The 12,751-nt window shown below is 59.5% G+C and overlaps 1 protein-coding gene across 1 annotated transcript; it reads left to right on the top strand.

The window, feature by feature from the left end:
• Nucleotides 1-347: 347 nt before the first annotated feature.
• Nucleotides 348-11,789, top strand: NATD1 (N-acetyltransferase domain containing 1). Its single transcript, XM_059379033.1, has 3 exons — nt 348-491; nt 6,812-6,930; nt 8,745-11,789. Exons 1-3 carry the CDS (start codon nt 386-388, stop codon nt 8,859-8,861), a joined length of 342 nt encoding a protein of 113 aa, XP_059235016.1. The 5' UTR covers nt 348-385; the 3' UTR covers nt 8,862-11,789.
• Nucleotides 11,790-12,751: the final 962 nt, after the last annotated feature.

Genomic DNA, 12,751 nt, shown 5'->3' with positions numbered 1-12,751 from the left:
TTGTTTTGTTTGGAGCGACGAGTGGAACGCGGCCAGGGAGGCGCACGGCCCCTTTAAGAGTCGAATGGAATGTATCAAAACAAAAAGGTCGCGCGCCCACTGGCTGCGCGCCGCACGTGACCTCACAGCTGATTTCCTGGCCCCCCTCCTTTTTTTTGTTGCTGCCGCCGCCGAGGCCGCCGCCGAGTGTCAGCTTCTGCGCCGCCGCCTGCGGTCTCCGGGCCGTCAGCTGCCGGCCGCCCAGCGCCCCCGTTCCCGCCGCCGCCGCCGCCACCGCCGCCGCCGCCGCCGCGGGCCCGCGCACCTCTCCGCGCGCCCTGCCCCCGCCGAGCCGGCGCGGGCCGCGGGTCTCAGCGGCCGCTGCCCGGCGCTGCCCGGCGCGCAGATGGCGCACTCGGCGGCCGCCGTGCCTCTGGGCGCGCTGGAGCAGGGCTGCCCCATCCGCGTGGAGCACGACCGCCGGCGCCGCCAGTTCACCGTCCGGCTCAACGGTAACGCGGCGTCCGGCCCGCCCCCGCCTTTTGTCTGCGAGCGAGCGGGGCCCGCCGAGGCCGCCCCCTAGCTGGGGCGCGCGCCCCCGGTCCGCAGCCCGGGAGGGGCGTCGCGAGAGCGCGCCGCGGGGTGGCCTCCGGCGGCCGCGGTTCCGCTGCTGTTCTGCCGGGTGCTCCGGGAGCAGGCCCCGGGCTGCGCTCGCGGACTAGGAGGGGGCGCGGCCGACTGGTGGGGCTGGGAGGAGCGGGCTGCCCCGGAGAGGCGCGCCCACGCGGAGCACCCCGGGCCGGCGGGCAGGGGACCCCCGGGGAAGGTGGAGTAAGAAGTGGGGCCAGCTCGGGTCCTCTGCCTCCAGCTCCCGGCTTCAAGCCACAGGGGACCCGCACCTGCGCAAGCGGGGCAGTTTTCCGGTGTTGGACACCCCCCTGAGGGCTGTTCTTGGAGCTCCTGGAGAGTAGGTCAACGGTGACCTCCTCCCTTTCCCCGGGTGCGAAATGGCTTTTTGCCGTCTCTGGGAACATTGGCTTTTTTGCACCGAGCTGGTTGGGGGAATCTTCCGGGCAGACCTGGGGCAGAAGGAGAGAGGGGTGTCTGCCTCAGTGGGTGGGCACTGTGGAGGGGAAGGTGTCCCCATCAGCCCCGTTGGACAAGTTGCCTCCTCTGTGTGTGCCCCAGTTTCTCCATCTTGGCAATGGGAGAGTAGTGCACACCTGTCCCAGTTATAGCGATGAAATGCTGTCGTGAGAGTAGAGAAGGCTTAGAAGAGTGCCAGCGGCGCACAACAAGTGCTACTCACCATTGACCGGTGGTTGTTTTTAAAACCAGAAAGCAGAGTCAAGTCTTCATTTCCTGTAAAGAAAGTTTCCAGCACTTACTAACGCATGCCCCCTCCCCCAAGAAGTCCGGGGGATATAAAAAACAGAATTATAAAGTCCAGGATCAAGAACTCCCTGTGCATCCCCCTCCACATTAATAACTTTTTCTTCCCTCCCAGCTGGGCCCCCAGTGGCATTGTCCAAGCCAGACGGGCCCCTTAGAGGCCATCGTGCCTATTTCTGAGAAGGGAAGGCAGAGCCTCGGAAAAGGGAAAGGGGGAGGTCAGGCAGTGAGTTAGGGCAGAGGTGGGGCAGGATCCCACCTGGTCTGACCCCTGGAACTGGGCTTGTCCAGCCTGCCCTTGGACGTAGTCAGGAGGGGCTGAGGTTGGGGCACGGATGTTTCTCAGGCCCCACAACGTCCCTGTTAAAACATCCCTGTGATGAGGGCATTTTCACCCCCCATTACAGATGAGCAAACTGAGTTTTGAACCAGAGGGAAGGAGTGACTTGCCCTGTATCACAAAGTGCCAGAGCTCAAACCTGGGCCCAACAGATCCTACACAGCGTTCTTCCATGTGAGCGCAAGTCCTTCCACCGCCGTGGTGCTCACCGTGGCCCTGCTGACCTTGACACTCAGGACTGGCCATTCTTGTGTGGAGGGTCCTTGTGGTTTTTCCCATCTTACTTTCTGAGGCTCCAGAGAGGCCTCTGTTTCCCTTCGCGGCTCAAGAGACTCCTCCATACATTCACAGAGACAGAAGATAATGGGAACGTTTGGGGTTTCCTTTTTTTTTTTTCTTTTTTTTTTTGCGAATCAGTATAGCCAAAGGACAGCCCCCCTCTAGAATTGGCTGTGGCCAAGGCTGGACTTGTCTCGCCATGTTTCTAAACTTGTCTCCTTCCCTTCCCCAAATGGCTACCTACAAAATGGACTGGGGATTCCCCGCCCAAAGCCAGGGAGGAGTGGGAGGCCACCAACTTCTCTGCAGCCTGAAGGTGGGGTCTGGATGTGTATTTGGGGAGTTGGGGGAGCTCATCGGTGTCTGGGCCCCATCCTGCCTCAGCTGGAGAGGGGAACAGTGTGTCATAGTGTCTCCCAAACCGCAGGGCAGGCCCTAAAGACAGGCTCATTGTACCTATGGAGAGAGGTAAGCTTCGGCTAAGAGCCAGAGCAGCCCCAAGACTCCCAGGGTGGGCCCCGGGGCATCCCCCTGGCAAGGACTGTGCTGATAAGCTTCCAGCAAGTTCTGGTTGTGGGCGAGGGCAGGGTTGGAGCAACTACGTTGAAGTCCTTCTGTTCCAGGCGAGCTGTGGGCATGTGGGTGGGGTGGGGTGAGGGGAAACTGCTCTTCCTGTTCTACAGATGAGGGTACCGAGACACAGGAAAGTGACCCAGTTGCTCAGGGTCTTGTACCTTGGAGGTGGAAGAACTGGGGTTTATGCCACCTGTCCTTACTAAGCACCTACTACATGCCAAGCATTGCCCTTGGTGCTGAATACTCGGATTGACAGTCCAGAGGGCTGACAGACACTAAATAAAGTGTAAAGTGTCCTAGAAAGCGAGGGCCTGGTGAGAATAAAGCAGGGCAGCAGAAAGGCATGCCGGGAAAGTGCTGCTATTTAGAATTAGGTGTCGGGGAGGGTCACTCTGGGAAGGTGTCAGTTAAGTAAAGACCTAAAAGAGGCAAGGAGGGGAGAGCTCCAGCGGGAAGCACATGCCACGAGGAAGAAGCAGTGGGACCAAAGGCCTTCCATTGCCTGGTGTGTATCCAGAGCAACAGAGAGTGGAGTAATGGAGAAGCAGGGATAGGAAGATCGCAGCAGATAAGGTTAAGAGGTCATGGGGGGCCGCTGGTACAGGGGCCACAAAAGCCGTAGTGAGGACTTGGCTTTGACTCCCAGTGAGGTGGGTGCCTGGGAACGTCCTGAGCAGAGGCTGGACGGGGATGTCCCAGGGTCCTTCTGACTGCTCCCAGGGGAGCAGACTGTGTGGGGGCAAGACAGAGCAGGGAGGTAACTATTGCACTAGTCCAGACGTCGTGAGCAGGGCTGGGGAGAAATGTCCCGGTTCTGGATAGATGGAGAAGGAAGTGTGGATGGCTTTTACTGACGTGGAGTGTGAGATGCTGGAGCCCAGGCCTGTTGCCTACACCCACATTCTAAAACACTAGCTTGTGCCTTACAATGTCATAGGTGGGGAAAGCAGGGCACACAGCCAGGAGGCATCTAAGCCAGAATTAAGCCCCCATCCCTGGGAGAGCCCTTCCTTGGCCTTTCCTCTCCCTTCCCAGCCAGGGCTGACTCTCCCACATGCTGCAGGGAGGAGGGTCATCTGGGGGTCTTAGGGTCCTGGTGCTTTCCGCATCTTCCCTGCTCCCATGTTGCAGATGGGAAAACTGAGGCCCCAGAGAGTTAGTAGATACTTCTGACCTTCTCCGGCATCCCCAAAGGCAGCAGGACTGAAAGGAAAGCACCAATCTCGTGGCTTTCAGATCCCAGTCCAGGATACGAGGCCCCTACATGACTCCATGTCGCCACCACACAGTGCCACATGATGCCCGCCTAGAGCAGTGTTCCTGAGCAGGGAGGGTGGGAGAGGATGCATGGTGTGGTGAGGGACCTCTCTCCAAGTGGGGATGGACTTGCCTGGGTAAATCCCCAGGCGTTGCCCTCGGTGCCTCCCAGCCGTGCTGGCTCGGGCCCCTTGCACTTGGGTTGGGGGTGGACTGGGTCATGTCAGGTGTCGGTGACTGGGGCAAGGTGACCTTTACTACCCTTCTAAGGCTGAAACTGGTGTGGGGCCATAGGTCCGGTGCATCAAGATAGTCCACTAAGGGTCTGGTTCCTCCCCATGTAGAGTGCTGTGACCTGGCCACCGGCAGGGTTCACTAGAGAGCTTTTCCCCTCACACGTAGCCCACGTCTATCCCAGTGACCCCGGATGCCTTTTTGTATTTCTTTCAGCCAGAAAACTCTAAGTGAGCTTAGCCACACATGCTGCCAGGCTGTACAACTGCCTCTTAGGGCCTCAGTTTCCCCATCTGTAAACAGGGCTATAAGAATCTTACCCACTTTGTAAGATTGTGGTGTGGAAATAGCGTGTTCGGAGAGCTGAGCACAGGACAGCGTGGCAGGGCCCCACAGGTGTGAGCTGCCTGTCATCTCCCCGAAGGCCAGCCCGGGAAAGCCAGGATCCCAGCGTGGATTCCTCCTGCTGTCCCGCCCTCATTTGGGTTCAGCCCCACCCATTCACTGATCCTCAAACATTCTACCTCAGGGCCTTCGTACATGCTGTCCTTGGCACCTGGACAGGTCATCCCCCACATCTCCTTTTAGATTGGCTCATTCACCTCCTCCAGGTCTTTGCTCAAAAGAGGCCTCCCTGTAGACTCCATTTAAGATAGGATTTGCCTTCTCTGCTCTATTCCAGCTTAACACCTTCAAAGTTCTGTTATTAGGAGGGTATTGTTTGTCCGGCTTTCTCCATTAAGAAAGGGGAGGCCGTTTTCTTCACGGACTGCAGGCACAGCACTCTGAACCTTGCCTGCCATCCATTAGGCCCTCGCTGGATTTGGGGGTCCTTAAATGGCCACGCCAGTCAGGCAGCAGCTCCTTCCGGGACTGGTGACCAGCTCAGGCTGAAAATAGCCTCCTGATCTCTGCTCTCCTGTGCTGGGTGAGCTGAATTCGTGCCCTGGTACAGATGCGGGATCCAAGTCCCATGCGACACAGCTGGGCAGGTAGTAGCAGCGGAGGCCAATGCAGAGCCATAGTGGGGACCTCAGGAGGAGACACTGGGGAGGAGGCGGGACTGGGGCCAAGAAGGGGAAAGGGCATTCCAGGCAGAAGAAGCGTGGAGGCAAAGGCCTGGAGGCAGGGGAGAGGAAGCTTGTTGAGGTGGGGCAGAAAGAGAACCAGGCTGAGGGTCAGGAGGCCTGGGTACCGGCTTCACCTGGGACTCATGGTCACCCTTGGATCTCTGGAGCTCAGTTTCCCATCTGGAAATGGGAAGATGAATTGTAGCCTGCTCCTGGAGCTTTGGGGAGAGACAGAAAGCCTCCCGCATGGGATGGGAGCCTGTTGACCTGTCCGATTTGCTGTAAGGCCCTGGTCTGGTCATTGATCTCTCTTGGCCTGTCAGCCTTCCACGCTCGACATAGGCTGGGAGCTCAGGCAGCACTCAGGAGCAAACTCTAGGAAGCTTTAAAGTCGAAACATGTGAAAGACTATTTGCATTTAAAAAGACACTTGGCATTGCCATGTTTTCTTTTAGAGCCAATGAATTGTGTTTTCTAACCTCAGGGCCTTTCTACTAACCATGTCCTCAGCCTGCCCCTTTCTCAGGCACCCCCCAACTCCCGAGGTTTTCATGGAGGGATCTCCCTGGACTGCCTCTGGCTAAATGGCCCTGTGTCACCCCAACCCACTTTACTTTTTCCTTCATACACTTATAGTGGCCTGCAGTCATAAACCAGGGAGTTGTCCTGAGCTCTTTCTCACTTGCCATGTCCAGGTGTCCCCGGCAGATCCTGCCGGCTACACCGTCACAGCACCATCTGAGTCTGATGCCTGCCTGAACCCCAGTGCCTCTGCCTGTGACTGGGTTCCCGTCATCACTCACCTGGGCTAGTGTATCAGCTGTCTCATTGGTCTTCCTGTGCCTGCCCTGGGTCTGCCCTCAGGGGGGCCAGAGGGATCCCTTGAAATCCTGAGTCACCTTCTGTCCCTCCCCTGTCCAGGGCCCTCTTCTGGCTCCCTGCTCACAATGACTTCCCATCTCTACAGCACCAGCTCCTGTCACCTCCTTGCCCTCCTCTCCCCTGCCTTCCCCTTTGCCCATACTGCTCCAGCCACCCCAGCCTCTTCCCTGTCCCTCAAACACATCTGACCCACTCCTGCCTCAGGGCCTTTGCACTGGCTATTCCCCCTGACAAAACAGGGTTCCCCCAGACATCCCGTGGCTAACTCCCTCTGCTCCTTCCTGTTTCTAGCCAGCACTCCCTCAACCCCTGCCCCACCCCGGGCCACACTGCGCATTAACTTGCTTTTCTTGTTTGTTCTCTATCTCCCCTTCTAGTCAGTTCCATGAGGGCAAGGCTCTTGGTCTGGCTTGTTTGCCTCTGAGTCCCAGTATCTGAAACAGTGCCTGAGGCTCCGTAAACAGCTGTTGAAAGGAATGGTTGGATACAGGGGTGAAGGGCCAGATGGACAGATAGGACAGCGGGTGGGAGGAGGATGTGTGCTGATGGTAATTACAACAGCAAAGGCCAACGTGCTCTAGGCACTAATCTTAACATTGTGCAGAGATGACCTCAGTGTTCTAAACACAATGGGGGTTGCGTTATTATATCCCCCACTTTATGGATGAGGAAACTGAGGCACAGAGAGGTCATTCTAGGTCCAACACTGGCAGCCTGGCCCCAAACACCGGTCCCTCTATTTGCCTGCCTTAAGCCCCGAGCATGTGCTGGGCCTCACCTGTTTACCATGGTCCCTCCGCAGGATGTCATGACCGGGCCGTCCTGCTCTACGAGTATGTGGGCAAGCGGATCGTGGACCTGCAGCACACTGAGGTCCCTGACGCCTACCGCGGGCGTGGCATCGCCAAGCACCTGGCTAAGGTAGGCTGGGGGGAGGGGGCTGCCCCCACATGCAGCGAAACCATGGCCCTGGGGGCTGACCCGGGTCTGTGTCATGGCTGGAATGCTGACGACGGTGCCAGCTTGTCCACATGTTACAGCTGCGAATGGGCAGCTGCTGGTGGCACACTCTGCCCTCCCCGCCCCTGCTCCTCCGCAGCAGGGGGCAGCCATTGTGGGCCCAGGCCTTGGGTTCCGTAGGGCTAAGCCTCCAGGGCTGCAGACACCTCCTGAATGTCAGGAGCTCACTGGCCAGGGCTTGGCACATGAGTAATAGGTGCTCATTAAACCCCAATAGAATGACCTCATAAAGGAATGTCCAAGTACAGTGGCTTGCGTCCCGGTTCTCGCCCCTTAGCCCTCCATCCCCAAAACCCAGGCTGGCTGGAGAGCGGGTGTGGGCTTAATGCGGGGAAGGTGACAGAGAATGGCCTTCCGTGCATGGCACTGAGGGCTGCTCCAGGCCCCTGTTCTTCCCTCTGCCTGCTCTACCCACGTCCACCCCCACCTCGGGCCTCATCCCTCCTCTCCCCTCTCCCCTCTGCCCTCCTGTAGCTGCGCCCCCAGGCCGCCAGGGTATGGCAGACATAGCTGTCCTCTTCCTTGAAACAGGGCCCAGCCTCTCTGCTGCTCTCTGGGGATTGTAACTCAGGAAACTCAGAGTTACTGACCTGGGGAGAGGGGAGGCGGGCCGTGAAGCTGGGTGCACTTCTCTCTGACTCTGGGGAGCCTTGGCCAGCTGTGGGATCTACCAGACACCCCTATCCATGTCTCCCCTGAGTCCTGCTTGCCAGGGCACAAAGGTATTTACCGTGTGGCCTCTGCTGCCTCCTGGGGCCTTCTGTTTCTTCTTCTGTGAAATGGGAGAATAGCCTGGAATCTTGTCTTTTGAGGGTCTCAGGTTGTGAGCCCTGAGATGGGGTGTGGATGGTGAGACGCAACAAGGCCTGCTCGGGCGTGTGGAGCTGGAGGTTCAAACTGGCCAGCATGTAAGCACAGGGTCCCCAGTAGGTGCTCAGTAAATGCCGCTCCCCTCTCATTAGACCAGCCAACCCCACCCAGGCCGTCCTCCACTTTGTTTCAGCAAGCACTTACTAAACGCCAACTGTGTGTAGGACATCCTGCAAGACACCAGGGCAGGGGGTACCCCGAGCTTGCCCTCGCTGTCTATGATGAGAACAGCCACAGGTATGATGAAGGCCACATGGTGGTATCCTCATCACGGCCCTCCGCCCCTGAGCGGCTGTGCGAACCTTGTCATACCCAAGTGTGACCTCTGCTAGGTGCAGGGAGCCCTGGGGCACCCCTGACCCAGCCAGAGGGTAAGGTTCTAGGACAAGGCATCGAAGGAGTGGCTACAGGAGAGTGAGGGCAACAGAATTGTAGGCCTTGTGAGCACAGAGGCCCTGAGATCGGACGGGACAGGAGTGCTGGCTGCCAGGCCTCGTGGGTGGGGTGCAGGGCAGACCAGATGTGGCGCAGGGCTGGGGCTTCTTTGGTTTAGTGCCTGCTTGATGCCTTTCAAGACGCACAGAGCCCACACTGCTGCTGGGCTCACTGGGCTGCCTGTGAGCAGACTACCCTCCCCGGGCCCCTGGTCCACTTCGGTGCCGTGTGGCCACGGGCAATGTATCCCAGCTTTGTGCCTTGGTTTCCCCCACTGCAAAAGGAGGGTAGCAGCAGCATGTCCCTCGGCCCGCAGGCGCCAGCTCCCGCCCTTGGAGGGGAGCACCAGGGAAATTGTGCGGGGCCCGGCTGCAGGCACTGACCGCTGCTCTCTCTGCCCCGGCTCCCAGGCTGCTCTGGACTTTGTAGTGGAGGAGGACCTGAAGGCGCATCTCACGTGCTGGTACATCCAGAAGTACGTCAAGGAGAACCCCCTGCCGCAGTACCTGGAGCGCCTCCAGCCATAGCCCCGGCCCCGCGGGGCAGGACCCTCCAAGCCGGACCTCTCCTCGCGGCCTTCACCCCGGCCCTCTGTGTGCTCTCAGGAAACCTGCTCCCCACCGGGGATGGACTCAGAGTTATTTTTGTAAGGACGCTTCTTGGTGGCCCCCAGAAGCTGCCAGCCGACGACGGGCAGTGGTCCAGCTACCGCGGTGAAGGGGAAGCCGGGCAGCTGAGATCCCGGAGGAATACTCTCTGCACACACTGGCTGTCTTCTCACGAGGCCATCCCCACCTTTCATGGGCAGGCCAGCGGGGGCCAGCAGCCAGGACCAGAGGGTGGCCAGGGCTGTCCCTGTGGCTGGTCTGGGTCTCACCTGCTGTTCCCTGCTCTGTGATCGGCAGGGGGGCTGATTTGGGGCCCCCTCTGCCACCACCTAGGGCTGTGTCCTTTGTGCAGCAAGGAGGGGATTGCCTGAGTGGACAGGAGCAATAAGAAACCTCGCGTGCCAACTTCCCAGAGGATGCCACCAGCCCCTTCCCTTCCCCCAGCTTCTGCACCCTGGCACTGGGGGGTGGGCCCAGGTGCGGGGCAGCCCTCCTTCAGGGGCAAAGCCTGGAATGCGTGGATTGCGTACCCCCGCGGCCCAACCGTGCACACACGAGCACATGTGCATGCACACATGCACATGCACGGGACACTGTGTAGGTCTCTGCATCAGTGGAGGGGCTGGTGGAGGGAGCACTGGGTGTTCTCTCCTTGGTACCTGTTCCCTTAATTCCTTGCCCCCTTGTCTGTCAGCTGTGCAGGTAGTCCGAGGTCCCCATGCCCTGTGGCCATCCCTGTTTGCCCCGGCTGCCTGGAGCCAGCCCCAGGCATGACTGGAGCACCAAGCCCCGGGACCCCCCTCTTGTACCGGCCTCTTGGTCCCCCGCGGGTGGGCTTTCTCACAGAGGTCCCTTTGGAGCTCAGGTGGGAGGGAGGCACACTGTCCTAACAAAACCGTCCTCACCTCCAAGGGAAAGAAACAGTGATGTGGTGGGATTTCCTTTTTGGACATCGGACATCGGAGCACCTTTCTCTCTCATGGCTAGCTTCTGGCCCGACATGTCCTGTTGCCTGGCTGGGATCCCAGGGTCCCTCCCAGACAGCTCTCCTGGCCGTGGCCTGGGAGGTGCACACCAGCACCCCTCCTTTGTGACCTGGGGAGGGCTCAGGGTCCTGACCTCCCATGCCCTCCTTCCAATCCATGCCTGCCTCTCTGTGGGGCTGGAGGGCGACCCTGGAGTCAGAGTCCCTTAGGGGCTGAGACATTGGTTCACAGCACATCCCCAGGGGTACCGTGTCCCCTCCAGGCCTCTGGCTGGGGGCAGGCTTGGGAAAGTGTGTGTGCTGGGGGGAACTGGTTGCCACAGTGACCCCTCCCTTTCTGATTGCGTTCACCTCTTCGCTCCCAATCTCAGCACCGAGCTCCCCGTGACCGCTGCAGCTCGGCGGCCCCCGGCAGACATTTGCACAGAGCCCTTCCCGCCCAGTAGCAGGAACAGCTGGATCAGGCTGTACCTGCAGCCTGTCTGCGAGGGGTCCCTGAGCCCTGGAGAGGCAGTATCCTCAGCACCTTCACAGCCTTCTGTGTGCTCACTCCCAGACCCACTCTGGCCTCTAAGAATTCCCATCTCCAAGGGCTGAAGTCATGCCCCTCCTTGCCCACCATGCTCCTCAGTTCTGTTTGCACAGGGCTACAGTGAGGAGCCACAAATGCCCCTGGGCCTCTGCTGTGCCGGTAGCTGGCAGCCAGGAAGAACTCTGGGACTCAGTTGCTGAGTCCCCTCCAAAAGGCTGAGGGTGTCCCATCTCTGGCACAGCTCAAGGAAAGAGTGGGTTGTAGGTCCAAGAGTGGCCCTGGGCCTTCTTCCCCTGACTCCTGGGTCAGGGAGCTTATGGGGCCCCTTCCCCTCCCACTCCCCAGCCACACAAGCCTTCCCAAGGCCAAACATAGACTCAGTCATGAAAACTGCCCAGTAGCTGAGAAAACCGGTGCTTTTTCCTTCCATGGCCTATAGGGTGACACAAACCAGCTCCGGGAGGGCACTTGGCCCCAGGGCACTCCCGGTCAGGCCACAGGAGGGTATCCCACAGCAGTAGCACACGGGACCCCAGGGAGGCCCCTAGGGCAAGCAGAGCCAACCAGAGCAGACAGCCAGCTGGCTTCAAGAGAGCAGCCCTGTCTCAGTCCTCCGTGGGTCCCAGCCGGCACCTGTGTTCTTAACCACATGTGACATACTACACCTGGCCAGCATGCACACAAAACAGTACTTGAACCAGGAGACATGCAGGGTCTTGGGGGACATGGCTCAGCCCTGGGTCCAGGAACAGCTTGTCCCCAGTTCCTGCAAGAGCCACCTGGAGCCTCCTCACCTCTGGCTGCCTTAAGTCCCACCGCCCCTACCGCCCCGGCCTGCCTGGCCCCAGTGTTCAGCAGAGCCTGCTCTCCAAGGCTGGGGCCCTGGTCTGCAGCAGACACAGATCCTAGGGCTCCCAGCCCTTCTCCACCGGCCTATACCACCTCCCACTCCCACCCCCACCCCCGGTGCTACTCCGTGGCGCTCCCACCTCGTCCGCACCCAACCTGGGTGCTCCAGGAGCCCTTCCTCGGCAGGCAGGTCACGTAGGCCGCTTCCACCTGCAGGGGCAGGGGGACATGTGGGGATGCCACCCGGCCCCCCTGCAAGCAGATTGCCCCACGGGCCCTGCGCTCTCCTGCCATGTCTTGCTTGGGGGCTTTCTTTTTCTTGCCCAGTCAAGCCAGGTGGTAAGTCATGTGCCTTTCCTACTCAGGACCTGTTCCAGGTGGTGTCTGGGCCGAGGCCGGTCTCCACACCTGCTCCCTCTGTTATTTTTCAAACTCTTGAACAGATTGCATGGCATACATTTCAATAAAAGATGTGACCTAGTGTGCGGGCTCCAGGACTGCTTCTAGAAGCTGTGCAGTGGGCTCTTGGGGTGGGGCAGGGGGCGACTCCTCCCCCCACCATCCTGCTCCAGTCGGATCATTGCCCCCCCTTTTAGTGACGAGGAAAGAAGTTCAGGTTAAGGAGCCATGGGTGTGAGAAGGAGGGGAGAAGGCAGGCTTGGCAGGCGTGCTCCGTTCTGTCCCGCTCCCTGGTATTCAGCCTTTTACTTAAATGGGCAGCAAAGCCCCCACTTTCTGGTGGGGAAGGCGAGGCTCTGACAGGCACTCGGGGCCTAGCTGAGGTCTCTCAGCAAGAACTCAGTGGCGTCAGGATCTGGGGACTTTGCCATCCTTTCCCACGTCACAGCTCCCGCCTCCTGAGGCCATGGCCATGCGCTCAGCACGGCGCCAGCGGAGCAGCTGGACAGGGTTTACCGGGAAGAGGCTGTGATGTCCTGTCACGTCTCCTCAGCTACTGCTCTTAGACATGCCCCTCTCCCCACTGAAGAGCCTTTCCCTGGGGTTTCTAGTTCCAGGGAGGGCGGCAGGCTCCCGTGGGGGAAACCAGGCGCTGCGCTCGAGGGCCACGTGGCCACGTTTCTGTCTGTCCCACTCCCTGCCCCCCACCCTATGGTCCAGGGAGGGAGGAATTCCTGATTGGGAGTTTTCCTAGTTCCCACTCGGGATTACAGGGCTACCCTGAAGAAGAGGAAGGCCCTTCAGAATCTTGTCTAGCTTGATTGTCATGGCCGTGCCATGAGATCCCAGTTCTTTGGCCTGTTTTACAGATGAGGAGACTGAGGCCTACAATGGGGGAGTCACTAGGCTACAGCCCACAGAGCTGGACAGCAAGAGCACCAGGATCCACACCCAGTCCCTGCCCTTTCTATAAGATGATGCCGGGCTGGAGGGTCCTAGGTCATACTATCTACCCTACGTGATAGATGGTCTCAGAGAAAAATA

Source organism: Mustela nigripes, chromosome 16 (assembly GCF_022355385.1).
Source record: "Mustela nigripes isolate SB6536 chromosome 16, MUSNIG.SB6536, whole genome shotgun sequence".
Classification (NCBI taxonomy): Eukaryota; Metazoa; Chordata; class Mammalia; order Carnivora; family Mustelidae; genus Mustela; species Mustela nigripes.
This window is presented reverse-complemented; position numbering and strand designations above follow the sequence as displayed.

Coding starts and splice junctions, on each gene's coding strand:
- NATD1 (XM_059379033.1), top strand. CDS start 386: ATGGCGCACTCGGCGGCCGCCGTGCCTCTGGGCGCGCTGGAGCAGGGC. Junction 492..6,811: donor GTTCACCGTCCGGCTCAACG/GTAACGCGGCGT, acceptor GTCCCTCCGCAG/GATGTCATGACCGGGCCGTC. Junction 6,931..8,744: donor TCGCCAAGCACCTGGCTAAG/GTAGGCTGGGGG, acceptor CCCGGCTCCCAG/GCTGCTCTGGACTTTGTAGT.